Source organism: Podarcis bocagei (genome assembly GCF_964188305.1).
Source record: "Podarcis bocagei genome assembly, chromosome: 5".
Taxonomy (NCBI): Eukaryota; Metazoa; Chordata; class Lepidosauria; order Squamata; family Lacertidae; genus Podarcis; species Podarcis bocagei.
The window spans coordinates 24,848,952-24,869,720 of record NC_138129.1 but is presented as its reverse complement, the minus strand read 5'-3'; the positions used below and the strand labels follow the sequence as shown (position 1 = coordinate 24,869,720).

Sequence of the window (20,769 nt, the reverse complement as noted above, 5' to 3'; positions counted from 1 at the left end):
GTGGGGCAGAAGGAGTGGGGCGAGGCGCATTAGGGGGCGCCTAGGAGAGCTTTGTGCGGGAATGGGGGGGCGGGGGGAGGTTTCCAGCTCCACGCCTGCGGTGAAAGGGGGTGGGGGAGAAAAGAAAAGCTCTTTTGTTTTTAGGCGATGCACACTCGGTGCAAACCGGACACCAAAGCTACGTTTGCATTAAATCGCCGTCAGGTGTCATAGAATTGTAGAGTTGGAAGGGACCCTGAGGATCATCTAGTCAATGCAGCCCTCTGCAATGCAGGAAATTGCAATTGTCCCAAACAGGGATCGAACCTGCACCCTTGGCGTTACCAGCACCATGCTCTAACCCACTAAGCTATATTAATATTGTTATTGTTATTAATTTCCATCCCTACCTCTTTCTCTTTCCTAACTGCCTTTAAAGTGCCGTTTTCCCTGTCCACAGAATAACTAGCAATTAGTTTGGTTCTTTCACAGAGGCTGAAAGAGGGGAAGTAGGTCATGATATGTTATTTTATTGCTTCAGTGTTCTTTCTTTCTTTTTAAAAATGTACCCTCTGGAAATGGGGAGTGGGTTTAGGACAGTGGAAGCAAACGTGCTGCTGCACCAGGAGGCACAGGCAAGGCATCAAAAATACTTCCCTTGGAGCCTTTCATGGGATCAGTGGGAGCATTTTCCAAAATGGGGTTTTCAACTTGACAGTTCTGATAGCAAACAAATGTAGCGTTTGACGTTGGTGGGAAGGAAGTCACGCAGATTTTCCTACTCAGACATTAAAATCACCCTTCTAGCTTAACTTGAAATGAAACTATCCTGCTAGCAGAGAAACATGCACAGGAACATAGAGGTCCTGTCTTATACCAGGTCAGGCTTTTTGCTCATCGTGCCCAGTATATTCTACTCCCGACTGGCGGCAGCTTCCCAGATTGATTGTATTTCTGTGCCACTTTTCATTCAAATGAATCTCAAAGCCACTTACAAACAATAAATATCAATTAATAAATAATGTTTGTTCTTTTCGTTGCAAAAGCAGAAGAACGGAAATTGTTGAAGGTGGACTTGTGGACTTGTGCAATGGCTACTGAGCTGGACTTCTCACCCCCTGAAATCCCAGAGCCTACGTTCATGGAGAACATCCTGCACTATGGCCTCTTCTTTGGTGCCATTTTCCAACTCATCTGCGTACTGGCCATTATCCTTCCCATTCCAAAGACACACAAAATGGTAAGGCATTCTTATCTGCAGAGCGAAAAAGTGAAATTGCTCATTCTGCAGCCTGGTAATTTAAAAAGGATATTGACAAACTGGAAGGTGTCCAGAGGAGGGGGGTAACAAAGATGGTGAGGTCTCTGGAGGTCACGTCATATGCAGAAAGGTTGAAGGAGTTGGGTGTGTTTAAAATAATAATAAATAATAAAAATAATTTTATTATTTATACCCCACACATCTGGCTGGGCATCCCCAGCCACTCTGGGCGGCTTCCAAAAAAATATTAAAATACTGTAATACATCAAACATTAAAAGCTTCCCTAAACAGGGCTGCCTTCAAATGTCTTCTAAAAGTCTGGTAGTTGTTGTTCTCTTTGACATCTGGTCAAAGAGAACATCTGGCTCTTTCACATCTGGTCAAATGTCATTTTTCACATCTGGTCAAAGGCGATTGGAAAGCCATCTTCAGATATTTGAAAGGGTATTGCACAAGATGGTAGAGCAGATATGTTTTTATGTTGCTCCAGAGGAGATCACAAAAAAACTTAAAATTACAAGATCCAGGATTTCTGCTTAGCACTAAGAAAACCTTCCTGATGGCGTGAGACTACCTTGGAAGATATTTTTTTTAAGCAGAGGATGGAGGTCTACCTATTGAGGATGCTATAGCAACATATTTTCTTCACCAGCAAGGAGTAGGACAAATGGCCTTTGAGATCGCCTCCTGTTCTTTGTCCATCCAGTCTCTGATTAAAAATATCTGATTAAGGATTGTCAATACCTTCTGAGGCTCATTGTCTCACTGTCAAGCAGCTCAAATCAGACTAGCATTTAGTTTAAATCCAGTTTCCTTTTCATTTGAAGCCATTGGTTCTGTTCCCACCCTCTGAAGCAATAGAAAACGAATTTTCTCCATCAAATTTGTGACATCCCTTCGAATAGTTGAAAATGGCTACTTTTTGCCTCTTGTCTTTTCTTTAGGTTTTAAAAAAAAGATTTTAAAAGGTTATTGAAAGACTAGTTTGATCTAACAATAATAAGGCTCACAAGGTTTATGGTTAGATTGGAGATTAATACAAATTCCTGGCTGAGTTGGTGGATGCTTACCCAATGCACAGCTGGTGTTGATGGTATTCTGGAGTGTTATTATTATTTACTAAATTTCTATGCTGTACTTTCTTCCAAAGGATCCCACGGCAGCAAGCAGCAAAGTAATAAAACAGTACAATTAATTTTTTAAAAAAGGTTTAAAACATTAAGACCATCTAAAAACATTTAAAAACAAAACATACCCTCACATCTGATAATTTCAAGGTTACCTGGAACAGTATCTTTCAGCCACCAAATGCCTAGGTAAATAGGAACATTTTAAAATTCCTCCTGAATGTTAATATGGGAGAGAGAGACACCTCACCAGGGAAGGAATTCTACAAACAGGGAACCACCACCAAGAAGGCTCTATTGTGGGTAAGTGCTAGCTGGGCAATATCCAGCAGCAGCAGCTCCAACAGGTGCCCTGTGATTGTTTCAGAAGTGACTACTTGATCATTCTCTGATCTACTCAATAGATAAAACTGCAAATGGAACATTCTGGCTTTGAATATAGTTATTCTAACCAGCCTGGACTTAATTTTGCGGGCCTGGTGACGCTTACAGCTGCATCTGTAACCATTGGCAACCTTTGCCCAAAACAGAAGTTTATGCCTCTTTTTCCAGTCTGCTGAAGGTCATCCTTTTCCCTGGTGTCCCTTTGACATGACTCATCTTTTCTGCCTTTCATCTGGTGTTTCATAAATGTAGATATAGTATTAGTAGATTAGTAGATATAGAGCCAGTGTGGTGTAGTGGTTAAGAGCGGTAGTCTTGTAATCTGGTGAACCGGGTTCGCTTCCCCGCTCCTCCACATGCAGCTGCTGGGTGACCTTGGGCCAGTCACACTTCTTTGAAGTCTCTCAGCCCCACTCACCTCACAGAGTGTTTGTTGTGGGGGAGGAAGGGAAAGGAGAATGTTAGCCGCTTTGAGACTCCTGAAGGGGAGTGAAAGGCGGGGTATCAAATCCAAACTCTTCTTCTTCTTCTTCTGCTTTGGGGGAGGGGGGTAATATGTCAGAAAACCAGCTGTGGACCATATGTGTGGCAGCATTTGGACTGGTGTTTTTTTTTTTTTGGGGGGGGGGGGCTTGGATGGGAACTGTTTCATCTTCTGTAGGTAGCCTAAAAATAAACTTTCCAGTACTTAACAGATGCATCAGCCCACATTTATCCTGTCTTTGGCCTAGAGAGCTTTCCTAACAGCAAATCAACATATAAAATGGCAAGAGGAGTGTCTACAAAGTGATTGAAATATGTGCCCCGAGCCCCACAGCTTTTACACAGGAATCACCTCTTTTTCCCCATCATCCAGCCCTGCCCCATGCACACCCAAATGATGCACCTGCAGTTTAGCTACATGTATATATTGCTGCATCAGCAGAAACACCTGACTGACTGATTCATACATGCTCCTGTAGGTCTGCATCACAAAATGTTCAGGAGCTGGGAGAAATCTGTGGGTTGACCTGAAAGGATTCAGCAGTTTTTTCCTATACTATACATTTTAGGATGAAAAAGGACATTTTTGCCATCAAGCATTCTAACTAATCTCTAAAACTGTGCAGGCTGGAATGATTTGAGAACAAAAGCTGGAATTCTTGGAGCATCTAACAGAGCTAATGTGGTGCACAAGCCTTGAGGATCACCAGCTTTTACATCCTCTAGATGCAGTGGGTAGCTGAGCTGGTTAGAGCGTAGTGCTGATAACGCCAAGGTTGCAGGTTTGATCCCTGTATGGGCCAGCTGCATATTGGTGATTACCCAGTACCTCAGGACAGTTCTATGATTCCAACTCTGCAGTTCTATGATTCTAGATCAGATAAAATGGACCATCGTGTTCAGTATTCTGTACTGGACAGTGATCAGAAACATGAGAGTGATGGTCCCCATTGCCTTTAAAGTATAGTGTCACAACAGTCATTATCTCCAGTATCAGAGGCAGTACACTTTTGAATAGAGGCAGAGGCAGTACACATTTTCTGGGGAACATGAGTGGGTCCTGTTGTGCTAATGGCCAGGTGGTGGGCTTCCCATTGGCCTCTGGTTTGCCACTATGGAGCCAAATGTTGATCTACAGTCCTTTGGTCTGATTCAGCAGGGCTTTTCCTGTGCTCTTTGTGCTTCTTAAATGGCTTATGTGGGGGACTCTCATGTTCTGTCTTGCTTTTGTGGGAGGAAACTCCTCACTTTGGAGAGCTTAGAAGTTCACATTCTGCAAAATCTCAGCACCGCCTGATGACTGACACATGCATTGAACATCTTTGTAAAGCTGAAGGTGCGTTCCTTTGGGAGGAAAGGCAACGTATAAATTTAATAAAGAAAAAGAAAGATTGATAAAGCGCATTCATTATAGACCAGGATTGGCTATGGTTCCTTGTTGAGAGTTTGCCATGTGTTTGTTGGAACTAAACCCTACTTTGTTCAATGGGGTGCAGTCTTAGGAGTAGTGCCCAGAGCATTGCATGTGCTGAATGGGTTTTCCTAATTATTTCCAAAAATTGGTATTACTGCACAATTGTTTTCAATGCGTTCCCTAAGTATGGTTAGTAAATTATTTAATAAATGAGTTTTACCTCCCTAAAATGGCTGGAGAATTGAATAATTGGAGCACTTGAATGAGGGCTGTATTGCAGTTTACATTATGGCGGAACCAGACATAGAACCCTCTGCAATACACTGTTGTATTTATTTCTGATTCAAATTATATTTATTCTGAACAATAAGCTGATAGGCAGGCCTGGATGTTCCTTATTTAGGACACCAACTCTGCCTGCTCCAGTCTGCTTCCTATTCCAGGCAACCTCCATACATGTAGGGGAATCAGCTTTTGAAAAGACTCTTTGGATTGATAATTAGAAGGCAGCAGTCATCTTCTTGCAGCTGCAATGAACTTGGAGTCCCTGAATAATAAATGCCTCCTTCCCCATTTCCCTAGAGTGTTGAACTCTTTTGGCCAGCTTCCTGTGGGTGAATCACATCCCTTAGGAAGCAAGCCAAGTCTCCCTTCTTGGAATGCCTCGTGAGTGTGAATTGCAATAGCTCTGTAACTTGAGAAAGATTCAAGCCAAGCTCATTGATGATAAAGATACTATCAAGCTGTTCTCCTCCCCCTGTCTTGTTTGGACCACTTTCTTAGAAACTGGAAGCTACCACAGATCTCTCTGCCATTTTTCTATGGCCTTTCCCAGTTGGCACGCATGGATTTTGAGACCTCTAGAAGCCTAAAACATATTTAAACCAAAGCTTGGTTAATGAGGGGAAGCAGTCTGTGTGTGGTTTCTTCCAGGAGCCTGGCTCTGTTCCCATGCATTTGTGAGATTCTTCTCTATTCTTTTTTTTTCTTTTCTTAACAAGAGGATGAGATATCGGTTCCCATAGCAGAAGTGTGTCTCTCCCAGTCAACAGCAAGACAGTTGATCAATGGGCGAAATGTGTTGTTAACAAATCTTCCAGTTCTTTATTTTAATTTGAGATGAATAAATCTGAAATTACTCTCTACAGTTGCCTTTCCAGTTTAAATCTTCATTTGCATCTATTTGCTTTGGTGACCTGAATAGCTGGGTTTTGTTTTTTCTATTAAAGTTTTGAAATTCCTACGCATTGAAACTTACAGAATTGAGCAGTCCTAAAGATGGACATCTGTGCTCACTTACCATGCCAAAGAACTTGCCAAGCCCAAATCTACATGTTTTATTGCCCTCTGTATGTACAGTATATACAGGAATGATCCTTTTATACATAAACAACATGGAGTCCAGCAGCACCTTAAATATGAACATACTTATAATGGCATGAGTGTTTGTGGACTAGAGTCCAGTTTTTGCTACAATGAACTAACACAGCTGTCCCTCCTGTATTTATCACAGAAAGCCCTTTAGGCATGTGCCGTTATGCTTGTATTGACAAAATAGCAAAGAAAAGATACTTTGGTGTATTACAGGCATGTGCAAAAAAACAAAATTCACCTAGCTGAGATACTACTTTTAACCAGAGTTTGCCTGCTACCAGTCCTCCTTTTTCCATAGCTTTTGCCTCCCTGCACCCCATCTCCATGTGTGTGTGTGTGTGTGGCAGCATCCATTCCCATCCTTTTGCAGCTCCTCCAGTTTCCTCAAAACCCATAGTGCTAGCATGGTCTTTATTTTCTCTTTTTCTGCATCTTTGGCTGGCTGCTGGCATTTCACCCTTCCCAGCTTTTGCTTTTTCCTACTCACTCAATTTAAAGAGCTTAGGAACAAGCACTCCTATTCTGAAAATAAAGGTTTTTTCCCCCATACACAGCTCTATTTAGTAGTTGCTTGTTAGATATTCCTGTCGCCTCGTGTGATGATTCTCCAGGTGACATGCAATTCAATATAAAATATTAAAACATACAAAATGCAAACTATTCTAAAGCATGCAGCCATTCAACAAGAGAGAGAGAAACAGGTATGAGCATCAGCACAATCACATTAACAACTCCAGATGCAGGTTAAGACTGGTGCAATTAGTGCCAGCACCGTCCGTTAAGAGTTTGGGTGTAATCTTCGACACCTCCCTTTCCATGGAGGCGCAGATTGCAGCTATAACAAAGGTGGCATTTTTCCATCTCCGCCAAGCTAAGCAGTTGGCTCCTTACCTCTCTCGCCCTGACCTAGCCACTGTGATCCACGCGACGGTCACCTCCAGACTGGATTATTGTAACTCGCTCTACGTGGGGCTGCCCTTGAGACTGACCCAGAAACTCCAGCGGGTGCAGAATGCTGCAGCGAGACTCCTTACGAGGTCTTCGCTGCGAGATCACATTCACCCGGTGCTATACCAGCTGCACTGGCTCTCGGTGGAGTACAGGATCAGGTTTAAGGTGCTGGTTTTAACCTTTAAAGCCCTATACGGCCTAGGACCCTCGTACCTACGGGACCGCCTCTCCTGGTATGCCCCACAGAGAAACCTACGGTCTTCAAATAAAAACATCTTGAAGGTCCCAGGCCTCAGAGAGGTTAGGCTGGCCTCAACTAGAGCCAGGGCTTTTTCGGCTGTGGCTCCGATCTGGTGGAACGCTCTGTCACAAGAGACCAGGGCCTTGCGGGACTTGACATCTTTCCGCAGGGCCTGCAAGACAGAGCTGTTCCACCAGGCCTTTGGCTAGGGCACAGCCTGACTCCCTCCCTCGGCAATCTTCGCAGAGCTCTGGCCCAATGGTCGCCAGTGGCTTGAATTAATTAATTTTTATAATGAATGATTTTAGAATGTTGTTTATGTTGTATTTTTGTACTGTTTTTTTATTGTTAGCCGCCCTGAGCCCGGCTTCGGCTGGGGAGGGCGGGATATAAATAAAATTTATTATTATTATTATTATTATTAATTGTGATCAGATTAAACAGAGACTAAAATTAGAGGCATAGAAACAACATTAAAATCTTAAAAGACCTGGGAGAACAAGAAAATATTTGACTGGTGTCGAAAGGACAGTAAAATAGGAGGCAAGTGACCCTGTTCAGAGAGAGTGTTCTATATATTGAGGAGTCACCACCAAGAAGTCCCTCTTGTTGCCAGCCTGCATTCTCTAAGCCTGCAACCCTACACACACTTTCTTGGAAGTAATTGCTCAGTATGTGATTCTGCTTTCGAGAAAATATACATAGCATCAGTCTACATAAGCAATTTTTTGAATTTCTTGCTTAAGTAATGTGAAAGTAAAGCATCTAGGGATTAAGCAACTGAATGCGTATTAGATTTTTTAAAAACTGCTCTCTCCCACATTCTTTCCCACCATGACAGCCTTGGGATATGCCAATAAATAACACAAGAGGGGCTCATAATGCTTTTAGTGTGCTGTCACCCTGTGAACAAAATCTCTGTTGACTTTATTTCTCTTAACAAACTTTTAATAGGACACCGAAAACTATGAGACAAAAACTTCAGAAGTGGTAAAGAAACCCAAAGCTGCCACAGCATCATTGAGCAAGAAGCCCAAGAAAGAAACCAAGAAGAAGCGGTAAAACAGCTTAATGTTGAAACTTTCAAGACAGGGTTACTATCGACCATTGAGCTTTCTTCAAGACTACATTGCTGAAGTACAACTTAAATGTAACACAGTTTTGGGAAAGCTGTGCATATTCTTGTTTCTGGTCAAGAGGAAGTATTTCCTAAAATGGCTTGAAGATTATTGTTTCATCTGATCTGTTGTAAATACATGTGTGGTTTACTGGACATACCTACGTAGCATGGAAGATCTTAGCGATTACTGGGGCCTGGAGGGAGCAGTTCATCTCTTTTGTGATTCTCAAGATGCAAAATGCAGGTCCCATGAAATGGGTTTTCGCCCCACAAAATGCATTTCTCCATACTTCAAAAAGACAGAGGGACCATTCACTACAGCTCATTTTGTATGTCATTAATGAAAGGGATCAGCTGCTACAGCTTCGTATTTTGTATGCCATTGATGTGCTTAATATACCTGACTTTATATCCGAATGGGTGTGTTTTCATGTCATTTTTTTAAAAAAGACTGCTGCTAATTATCTTCCTGTGAATATAGCTTCCCTTGGATAATTTGTTCTCAGCCAGATTAACTGTCTTCCCTCTACTGTTCGTGCCTAATTACATGAGTAAGTCACCTCTGTCATCCCTGCTTTGAGATGCATTTGAGCACTCTCTTTTTTAGGTTCAGGTGGGCTGAATGAATGGGAACTATAACTCATATGCCGCGAATGATGAGTAGTAGTGAAATCTCGCAGTAGAGGTAACTGTAGGGCAGTTCTAAAATTTCCTCTAATATGCAGGTTTCAGTTCTGTTAAGTAACATGGCCTTCGTCACTCCCTTTGATAGCCGTACCGAGTTATGATGGCAGTGTAGCCAAAATGGAGCCACTGAGAAACAAAAGATTGCTTGGGCAGCGTGCTTGGGCAAACCTAGGAAAAAACTCTAGGGGAAAGGACTCAGACCTCCAAACAACCTGCGGAACAGAGGAAGGGGAAGCAGAAAGGTGGGGAACAGGCTCCTGGAAGAAAATATGCCCTATACTCCTCACTGTTGTACACCACCTCTGTCTATGCTCCCGCAGACATAGTGGGCTGCTTTATCCTTTTTAAAATGTCATTATCTTAGCTGATGTTTCGTGTATTATATTTTCAGCCTGTATTAACCAAAGTTTTTGGGGACTAACCACCTTGGAGCATGTGGGTAATTGTCAATTCCATTCTGGATTCAGCACTGAGAAAAGCCTGAAAGAGCAAAATTGACATAGAGTGAAACCTTGGTTTTTGAACGTAATCCTTTCCGGAAGACCGTTCGACTTCCAAAACGTTCGAAAACCGAGGATCAGTGGGCAGTCAGCAAAATACATTGGGGGGAAATGGAAAGACACGCAGTGGAAGCCATTCGACTTCCGAGGTGCGTTCAAAAATGGAAGCAATTCCTTCCAATTTTCGGTGTTCGGGTTCCGAATTGTTCGTCAACGGAGACATTCGTGAACCGAGGTTCCACTGTATAAACATTCAGAGGTGCAGTTGATACGAGGTCAGTTAGATGCTGTCCTCATATTTTTGACCATGTTTTGGTTCTCTCTCCAGTAATGTACTTGATGGCTAATAACCTTCTGTATTTATTGTCCCTCTGGGAAGAGGCAACCATTTCCATCTTGTCCACTGTATTGAGTTACTAGGAATTCAGTTGGCTACCCACCCAAAGAGATTAAGGTTGGTTTCTTCTACCTGTGTTTTCTTGTGTATGGGCTTTTCTGAATTGGGTGACAACCTGCTTGAACTTCTCCAGAAAGACTTTGTTTTTGTGAACATTAGAACCTCCAGTATTACCTGTTCTGCAGCTTAGAGACTACTTATAACTAATGAATACCAGAATTTTAGTCTCACTGAAATGGATCATCTGCTGGTGTCATAAAGATAAGTTGCCAAAGGTTCCTTCCTGGGAGCTATAAAAGACAAGTCTCTGTTATGGGTCAGTAGCTTTCTGGTATTTTTAGTATTCCTGTCTAGCAGCTTCACGTGAATAACACTCACTGTTGCTGTTCCTGGATAATAAGTGCAGGTGGCCTGTTTTACCATTCTTCATTATTAAATGAGGTCATATCACACATTGCATCCTTAAAGCAACCTCTCTTTCGTATAACCCAGGCATGGCCAAACTTGACCCTCCAGCTGTTTTGGGACTACAACTCCCATCATTCCTAGTTAACAGGACCAGTGGTCAGGGATGATGGGAATTGTAGTCCCAAAACAGCTGGAGGGTCAAGTTTGGCCATGCCTGGTAACCTAGAAGTACTACAGCATATATATTTTTTGATGTTCTAGTAATAAGAAGCTCTCCTGAAGCCTAAATACTGCAAGACTGAAAAGAAATATTCAGGTGAATGGCAGATTTCCTCCACTGACTCCTCATTTTATTGCCCTTGGAAGTTTCTGTGACAGTTGAGAGAATTAGCATAATCTATATAGAAATTAGAATTGGCTTTTCTTTCTTTTCTTTTCTTTTCTTTTTTTAGGAGTTCTGTCTCCCTACAGTTAATAATGGAAACAATAGAAGGTTCTCATAGGCGCCATTGAATCCAGTTCTCCACACAAAGAACACACAGCCGTATTTATTGCTTTTAGCAAAAGGCCTTTGCAAAATGTATGATACAAGCAGTAGGAATGTATTAAAAAGAAAAGGCTTTTTAAAGTTATGTCACCAGCATTCATTACCACCACTCCTGCCCAGAACAAAATAGTTCTGTCAGCTAATGTCCTGTGTAGTTAACAGCAATCTTTGTTATAATACCTTCTCCTTAATTTTCTTCATGGCAATAGCATGGAGGGCTACATACCAGGTCATGTAGTCATGTACAAATCATCAAAGGGGGGAAAAATCACATCCAATGGACTCTGGTAAGACAAAATTTTAATTAGAGGTGCAAAAAAGCTGCTCCTTGGGATGATTAAACATGAGCTGTCATAAAATGTATTGGGTAAGAGCCTCAGGTTCAGTTTAATCCCCAACGCTAATACGCTGGAGGGCTGGAATTTACCATCTTCATGTTGTACCTAACTCTCGTCCTCCCATCTTTGAAGAGAATATTAAGACTATACATGCCTGCTCAGAAGTAAGTCCCATTAAGTTCAATGGGGCTCACTCTCAGGTAAGGGGGTCTGGGATTGCAGCCTAATTTAAATCCTTTCTCATGGGATGATTTTTCTCCGAGAGGAGGGAGCAATAATTAAAATGCTGCTTGAGCCCAGTTGTGCTGCTGCGTTCCTTCCAACTCATTTTCGCCAGGCCTACTTGGGAGGTTCCCAGAGGATAATGCCCCAGATTCCTGCAGCGAATTCTCTCTCCAGGACTCCCATTTTCTCCCTCTCAGTAATATGCAGGTAGGTTGTGTTGTGTTAACAGAAAACACATTTGCATATTGTAGGGTGAGGGTGGGCTTTCCCCTCCTCCTTTTTCCTCCTTCCCCACCCTCCCTTTGCAACACATCGCCACAAATCAGCAGCTCTTCATTATGACCTAGCTACATTTATTGTCCCTTCGAGTGAAAGTGATTATGTTAACAATGTGCCTTTGTGGGACTCCTGCGCTGGTGGAACAATCCCCTGAGGCCCAGTAATAAGTAGCTCATGACCAAAAAAATCCTGGTGGGCACAGTTCATTTAAATCCCTATTAATCTTATTCAGACCTCATTTACTTTCATTCCAATGCACTCACTCGGATGCAGTGTGGAAGAGGAACGGAAGACGCCTCTGGGCTGCTTTGAAGCAGACAGGTGCCTGCCTTGATTTCTTCTCGACTTGGTATCAGAAATGGATGGCTTCAAGCTGCCTCTCAGCAGGTTCTTTCAAAGCGACATGCCGGTGCTGAAAATGTACATGGACTGAGAATGCCCTGCTGGCAAAGGCATATCTATGTTCAAATGCAAGGGATTCGGAGTGTCCATTCATTCATTCATTCATTCATTCATTCATTCATTCATTTGATTTATATACCACACCCCTTCCCAAGGTCCCTGAGCAGCTGTCTGGATGCTCTCTGAAAGCAAACCAGGACACAACCCCAACGAGTCGCTTAGGAACATTGAAACACAGAAGCTGCCTTATACTGAGCCACAACACTGATCTATGTAGCTCAATATTTTGACTGGCAGCAGCTCTCCAGGGTGTCAGACAGGGTCCTCTCAAAACCTGACCTGGAGATGGTGGGACTTGAACCTGGGACCTTCTGCATGCAAAGTCGATGCTCTACCACTGAGCTACAGCTCTTCCCTGGGACCTGAAAGGGCCACACTTCTTTATTTCCAGAGGTGTCGTTTCAGGTAAGCTCGGGATGCGGGTGGCGCTGTGGGTTAAACCACAGAGCCTAGGACTTGCCGATCAGAAGATCGGCGGTTTGAATCCCTGTGATGGGGTGAGCTCCCGTTGCTCAGTCCCTGCTCCTGCCAACCTAGCAGTTCAAAAGCACGTCAAAGTGCAAGTCGATAAATAGGTACCACTCTGGTGGAAAGGTAAACAGCATTTCCGTGCACTGCTCTGGTTCACCAGAAGCGGCTTAGTCATGCTGGCCACGTGACCCGGAAGCTGTACGCCGGCTCCCTCGGCCAATAAAGCGAGATGAGCGCCACAACCCCAGAGTCGGCCACGACTGGACCTAATGGTCAGGGGTCCCTTTACCTTTACCTAAGCTTGGGACAGTTGCATGCAGGGAGGCAAGGTTCGAAGACTTGCTGTTGGATATAGTCAGCATTAAACCAGAAAACAATTCTTTAAGTACAATTGCACCTAGCCTCTTAGCTGTGTATTTTAAGGCAGGGGTGGCCCTCCAGACACTGGGGACTGGTGCCCATAGGGATTGGTAGGGTAGAAAGCCAGTGCCAGAGGCAACTGTAGGTGAGACCAGAGCCAGTGATAGGCAGAGCCAAGGAATTATAGTCTTGTCCCCATCTTCTTCCCAGCCGTGTTGTACATGGGCAAACTTTGAGAATGAGGAGGAGGAAGCTGGCAGATAGTGGTACCTCTTGCACTGGTTGTAAGTTAGACAGCAGGGAGGTGAGGGCTGGCTGAGGAGAGATTGAGGTTGGTGAGGCATTGCCCCATTTCCACCAGTACACCAGCCTCTACTGCCTCCAGATGCTGCTCAACTGCAACTCTCCAATCATACTTGACCATTGGCCATGTTGACTGAGTCCAACAGCATCTGAGAAGCCACAGGTTAGCAACCCCTGTTTTCAAGAGAGCAGGAGGGAATAGTCCCTCAAACAGTTGCACTTTTCACAGCCGTTGTTTCCATGGGCTGTTGCTTCTGTGTCACACACCCACACCCATCTGTGATTTCTGCTTCCTTGGGTATCCTCAACCAGATCATGTTGTTGGGGAGACAACATGGCTGAGGGAAAGCAAAACCAAACTAGAGCAAGGGTGGTGATACCTGGACTGGTCACATGTGTGGCCGTAAGCAATCAGGAAGGCAGTGCACACCTCAAGCCCACAAAGAAACTCTCCAACCTGAGAAATCTAAGCGATTGCACCTATTTTATTTAGTTATACAGTGGTACCTCAGGTTACATATGCTTCAGGTTACATACACTTCAGGTTACAGCCTCCACTAACCCAGAAATAGTGCTTCAGGTTAAGAACTTTGCTTCAGGATGAGAACAGAAATCGTGCTCCGGCGGCGCGGCAGTAGCAGGAGGCCCCATTAGCTAAAGTGGTGCTTCAGGTTAAGAACAGTTTCAGGTTAAGTACGGACCTCCGGAACGAATTAGAGTTTGGATTTGGATTTGATATCCCGCCTTTCACTCCCTTTAAGGAGTCTCAAAGCGGCTAACATTCTCCTTTCCCTTCCTCCCCCACAACAAACACTCTGTGAGGTGAGTGGGGCTGAGAGACTTCAAAGAAGTGTGACTGGCCCAAGGTCACCCAGCAGCTGCATGTGGAGGAGCGGAGACACGAACCCGGTTCCCCAGATTACGTGACTACCGCTCTTAACCACTACACCACACTGGCTCTCTTAAGTACTTAACCTGAGGTACCACTGTATATTTAACAAAAGCAATTGGCTGCTTAATCTAATAATCTCTAAAATCTAAGATCTGGTGATAATCTCTACATAAAATACCTGGTTCAGGGAACCTGGGGCCCTCTAGATGAGACCTGGGAAACCTTTGGCCCTCCAGATTTTGCTGAATTCCAACCAGTCCTAGCAAGCAGGGTCAATGGCCAGGATTGATGGGAATTGTGGTTCAGCAACATCTGGAGGGCCTAATGGTTCCTCACACGTCCTGTAGATAATGTTGGACTGTAATCCCCTTCATCCCTGACTACTGACCGCACTGCCTGGGGCTGATGGGAGATGTAGTCCATGACCCCAGAATCCCATCCAACTCTCTGATTCTATGAATATCTGGAGGTTTAAAAGTTCCACATCCTTGATACAGCACTTGGGTCTAAGTAGCTGAGTGCTCTCTGCAGGATTCGAAGCTTTTTTCTGAAGCTTGCTTGCTGTATCAGGAGGGGGATTTGGGAAGGTGGTAGCAAGGCTAAGCTCTTTCTTTTAAGCCTACTTTCAAATCCCCAAAAAAATCTGAAGAGCCAGCCACAGGTTCCCCATCCCTGACCTAATTCTTGGCATTATGGACACACCTACACTAAAGCCTTTGCTGTTCCTATACTATTTTAATTGATACAGCTTTCACGATATAATTCTGGGGATTCTCATTTGTAGAGGATGCTGAGAATTCACAGAAATCCTTAGCCACTCTTACAGGTCTTAAGTCCATGGAGTTTTCTGCAGAGAATATCCGAAGCACCACTGGAATCTGAATTTTCTATCTAAACCCTTGTCCAATACCCCATGCACAGGATGTCGATGGTATAGGAGCTTTCACATAACCAGCCAGTCTGAAAGACAATACAGCACACCACATGCACCCTGGGGGCAGAGGGAGACAATATGTGCCAAGCTCTTTTTAGAAAGCCACCACTCCTATTCCTTCCAGTAATTATGCCCATGTCTCCTTAACTGTCCTAGATCTCGTTCACTCGCTTGAGAATGACGTGCTGGGCATTTTGCACAACACTCTGTGTCGGGCTAGATGGCCCAGAGATCGCAAGAATGAAAATATGATGCTGTTGCTCTGTCCTTTTTCTAACTGAAAATCAACCATTTTCAATGGCCTTTGCCCCAGCAAGAGACAGGCATGTGTCCTTCACGTCACCTATAGGCTTTACTTCTGCCCAACTTAAATAGGCTTCCTGTCCTCTTGCCCAACCTGGCAGGAACAAGAGAAAGGTTGCCATGCCGAATGTGTTCCTCCTCCCTCATTGAATCATACCACCCTTAGAAAATTGGGGGCCAGAATTGTCAAAGACTTCTAGACAGGTAAAACACAAGTACTGGCAAACTGTGGGACGCTACCCCCCTTCTCAAAATCCCCCTCCCCTGTCACTTCTTTTTTTTAAATCCTCCTCCAGACACAGCATGTAGACTTCAGGGGGAAAGATCCCATTCACACAAAAGTCATTCCACCACTTGGACCCAGGTGCTATATCAGGGTGGGGAAACTTTGGCTCATCAGAGGCTATTGGACTACATCTCCCATCAACCCCAGCCAGCTTGGCCAATGACAGGGGATGATGGAATTCGTAGTCAATCTCTAGATGGTCACTGGCTTCTCAACCTCGTGCTATATAAATGCAAAGTATTATTATTATCACCAATGTAACTGTTTTAGCATGTAATCATTATCTTTTTTTCAAATTATTTTTATTAGTTTTCCAAATTGTTACAAATCAAACTAAATTACTTTAATTTAATACCATTTCTTTTTAAAAAATTAGATTTCCTGCTCCTGTTGCAAACATATGTCCATCAATTTCTCCTGTAGCCGCATCATCTTTTCTTTAATATGCATTTCATCCTTTACTTGTTGTTGTCCATTTTTACAGCAGGCCATTATTTCCTCCTCACAAGTAGCACCTTTGTTATTTCTTATAAATATAAAATCCATTTCACGTGTGTACTCCTTCATAAACCTTGTTGTCTCAGACCTGGTGTGCTGGGAGAGTTGATTATTATCTTCCTTTGTTCGGTCTTTGCAGTGTTTACAAAATCACACTCCAACTTCCACTGTTCACCAACTGTGTACAGACTGCGGAGCATGCAATCATTATCACCCACCAATGTTTCCTCACTCCCCCAGCTCCCCTTCCTTTATCCTGAGTGTCACCTGTCTTGATCTTGGCCGCAGACATCCATGTGAGATGAAGGATTAGTCAAACTGGAAGAAATATGTCCTGACTCTTTGCCAAGAGACTGAAGGAAACGTCTCACCTTGAGAACCTTCACCTCGAAAACACCTGAAGCGAAGCGTCTCTCATCCTGGAGTGGATTTATAGCCCTGATGAGCAGGGGTGGATTAAGGTCACCCACTCCCCTGGCTGGTCCAGGGCAGTTTTACATTTGATTTATGCACCAGCACACATCCCTTAGTAACATGCTCAGAGAACACAGCTACTGTCAAGAGTGAAATGAGCCTCTTCATGTGAGCGAGTGAAAAAGAGCAATTGTCCATATTGGATTTACAGTAGTTAGTTGAGGTTGTTTTTTAAAAAAAATGTGTGGAATGGCTTTCTGATGCTTCCTGCAGTGCTGGAATTCCTCCCTCTGCAACTTACAGTACCAGTTCAAATAAAAAAATTCCTTCCAGTAGCACCTTAAAGACCAACTAAGTTAGTTCTTGGTATGAGCTTTCGTGTGCATGCACACTTCTTCAGATACACTGAAACAGAAGTTGCCAGATCCTTCTATATAGTGAGAAGGTGGGGGGGGGGTATTACTCAGAAGGGTGGTGGGAATGGGAGATTGGCAGATGGCTGAGATGAGCCTGTTGACGACTCTTAACGACTGTAATAGGTCTTACAGGAAAAGGCAAGGGGTGAGAAGGTGAGAAATGGCTTAGTCATGTATAATGAGATAAGAATCCAATGTCTCTGTTCAGACCAGGTCTCTCCATGGTTTTAAGTTTGGTAATGAGTTGCAATTCAGCAGCTTCTCTTTCCAGTCTATTTCTGAAATTCCTTTGTAGTAAAACAGCTACTTTGAGATCTTGTATAGAATGTCCTGGGAGATTGAAGTGTTCTCCTACTGGTTTCTCTGTTTTGTGATTCTTGATGTCAGATTTATGTCCGTTCAGTTAGGTTAAGGACACAAGAAGAGCTTGCTGGATCAGGCCAATGGCCCATCTAGTCCAGCATCTTGTTCTCACCATGGCCAACCAGATGCCTGTGGGAAACCAGCAAGCAGGATTCAATCATAACAGCACTTTCTCCCTACATGGAAACCACTGTCATAAAGGGAAGGGTATTGAACTACCAGCTTGGAGACCAGCATTCAAATTTCCACTCCGCCATGAAACTGAGTGACCTTGGCCCAGTCATTGCCTTTTGCCCTAACCTACCTCAGAGACAGAGGCGGATTTAGGGGAGCGCAACCAGTTCAGTCGCACAGGACACGGAGCCTCAGGAGCACTGCAGGAGGCACTGCAACTACTATTTAGAATGGAGCATGGGGGGGGGTGTACCGAATTTTGGTGTTGCACAGGGTGCCGCTGAAATATGAGACCCCAGGGTCTGCCAGTATCAAAGGGTTAGTGTGAGGATAAAATGGAGGTAACCCGGAAGTAGCTGCTCCAGGATGCGAATGGAAACCGCGCACCTCTGGCACGCGCGCAGCTGGAGGCCCCATTAGTGAAAGCGCTCCTCAGGATAAGAATGATTTCAGCTTCAGAATGGACCTCCGGAACAAATTAAGTTTGTAACTAGAGGTACCACTGTAATTGGTGAGTTTGAACCAAAAATTGGGTAAAGTCACACCAAAGTCACATTTGGGTCCACCATCTTGATTCAAAACCATGCTTGGTACCCAAACATCAATGAAAACTCCCACCTTGGGAACCCTTGTACTGAGTTTGACTCCGATATCTCAAGAAGCAGCCAAACCTATGCCAAAAGACAGGTGAAGTCATGCCAAAGTCACATTTTGGTCCACCATCTGATTTTAAAAGGTGGTCGGCATCCAAACATGGATGAAATCTGCCACTCCACCTCAGGAAACCTCTGTGACAAGTTTGGTATCAATGTCACAAGAGGCATTTGAAAGCATAGAAAATGGATAAACCGTTTCCCAAAATATATCGTAGATACATGCCATGTAGACATTTATTTATTCCATAAAAGTTATTTCCTGCTTGGTTGTTAAAAAAAAAAAAAAAACCACCACCACCACAAAACTCAAAGCTGTAACATACAGTAAACACTTTTGTGATTGTGACATGTGACAATCCACATGTGCTTTTGTCCTTTTTTTTCTGCACTGGCAGGGGAAAAAAAGTATAAAGTAGCTGAAATGAAGATTTTATAAAGCATAGTTCAGGAAAGCACAAAATATTGCAACTTTGGTTTTAAGGTAAAAACAGCAACACTATTACAGTGGTACCTCGGGTTACATATGCTCCAGGTTACATAACCTTCAGGTTACAGACTCCGCTAACTCAGAAATAGTGCTTCAGGTTAAGAACTTTGCTTCAGGATAAGAACAGAAATAGTGCTCTGGTGACGCGGCGGCAGCAGGAGGCCCCATTAGCTAAAGTGGTGCTTCAGGTTAAGAACGGACCTCTGGGACGAATTAAGTACTTAACCCGAGGTACCACTGTACCTCCACCTTACAAAGCCCAGTCCTCCTGGCAGCTATAAGAAATTGCATCTTTCCCACTGCACCTCTTTTGTGACCTGTGCTCCAAAATCTTCATGAAACCAACCTTATCAAAAGACCCATATTATTGTGTTGTGTCAATTAGAGCTGCCCCCATACCAGGAAATGAACATCTCTGTCGACTTGTACAAACCAGTCTGGCCACTCTCTCATTACAGCTGCCTCATACTCAGCCACGTGAGACTGTACATTCCACCTGGTTGTATGCAATAATGTTGCTTGGCATAAGCACCACTGTCTGGTCCTCTTTGTGCTAAAACCAGACATTCGTTCTTGATCTAGTAGCTTCTACTTCTAAATGCTCTTCACTTCATACCTTTTGGGGGGCGGAGCGGCAGAGGGGTTCTCAAAGCAGCCATCAGAATTAGGATGGCCAGTTGAAAACGAGGACAGGGTTTCTGCACCTTTAATGTGTCAAAGAGTGAGTCTGAGCTTGCGGAACAAACTGCACACCCATCAGACTCCTCCCTCATCTATCATCAACTATTCCACCAGGCTATTAGGAGAGAGAAGTGGCAATGCAAGGACTCTCTGTCAGCTCTGATGAAAGGCCAGAAACTTTTGGTGCCCTTTTCTCCTTGAAATCTTGCAGTTCTGGCTGATCATTATAGGAACTCTGAATTTAAGAACAAGAGCTTGAGTTGGGTTTTTATTTCCTCCTCCCTCCAAATCCCTTTTCCTTTTCTGTGGTGCATTGTAGATTGTTGCAGGGATGTGTTCATCAATACAGTCGTACCTTGGTTGTCAAACGGAATCCATTCCGGAAGTCCGTTCGACTTCTGAAAACATTCGGCAACCAAGGTGCGGCTCCTGATTAGCTGCAGGAGCTTCCTGCATTGCAATCAGAAGCCGTGGAAGCCGCGTCGGATGTTCGACTTCCAAATAACGTTCACAAACCAGAATACTCACTTCCAGGTTTGCGGCATTTGGGAGCCAAAACATTCAACTTTCAAGGTGTTCGGCTTCCAAAGTATGAGTGTATTCGTAAGAAATTCGCAAAGCTTTGTTTTCATTCCCCCCCCCCCCCAAGGGTAAGATAAAAATGCTACAAGCAAACAAACAATTAAAGGATTAGGGCCTCATTTTCACCTGGCTGGTCACACACACTGTCCTGGGATTGCTGTGGTCTCCTCCTCCCACTCAGCAGTTTTTGTGCTGGATGCATACCCTGGTCATGACCCCATTGATCTCAATAGGACTAAAGTGTGTGTGACTTAACTTAACTTAGTATGGATCAAATCCAGCATCTTTTAAGATTGTGGCTTCAGGCATGTCACTATCTCAGCCTCAATGTCCCATCTTCAATACAGGGATAATTATATTGACCTTACAGCATTGTTACAACAAGTATTTCTGACATAATTAATGGAAGCAGCTTGAAAATTTAAAAATCATTAGCAGTAATAGTAGAATCATAGAATTTTAGAGCTGGAAGGGACCAAAAGCATTATCTAGTTCAACCCCCTGTAATGTAGGAATCTTTCTGCCCAACGTGGCGCTTGCACCAGTGACCTTGAGATTAAGAGACTCATGTTCTACCAGCTGAGCTATTTAGTAGTGTGGCTATGTTACAGGGATGCTTTCTTATAAGACTTTCTGCTCGTTCCATAAAGATCATTCTGGTTACTCATGTTTCTTATAGTGCCAAAAGTTATACATTGGAAGCATCCCAGAAAATGATTAAGAAAGAGTCACAAGGACCAGCCCATTCTTAGTTCCTTCCTTGTGCAAAGA

General features: G+C 43.7%; 2 protein-coding genes across 2 annotated transcripts in view; one reads left to right on the top strand and one right to left on the bottom strand.

Moving 5' to 3' along the window:
• The window catches only part of GHRH (growth hormone releasing hormone), a 32,284-nt gene extending 13,063 nt beyond the window's left edge, over nt 1-19,221 (bottom strand). The window contains exon 1 of the mRNA XM_081196783.1: nt 19,082-19,221. The gene's annotated coding sequence lies outside the window, so the exon portion shown is untranslated. The remainder of the gene's footprint in view (nt 1-19,081) is intronic.
• On the top strand, nt 149-8,752 carry MANBAL (mannosidase beta like). The gene is made up of 2 exons (XM_081196818.1): nt 149-1,219; nt 8,170-8,752. The coding sequence occupies exons 1-2, from the start codon at nt 1,001-1,003 to the stop codon at nt 8,275-8,277; spliced, it is 327 nt and encodes a 108-aa protein (XP_081052944.1). The 5' UTR covers nt 149-1,000; the 3' UTR covers nt 8,278-8,752.
• Nucleotides 19,222-20,769: the final 1,548 nt, after the last annotated feature.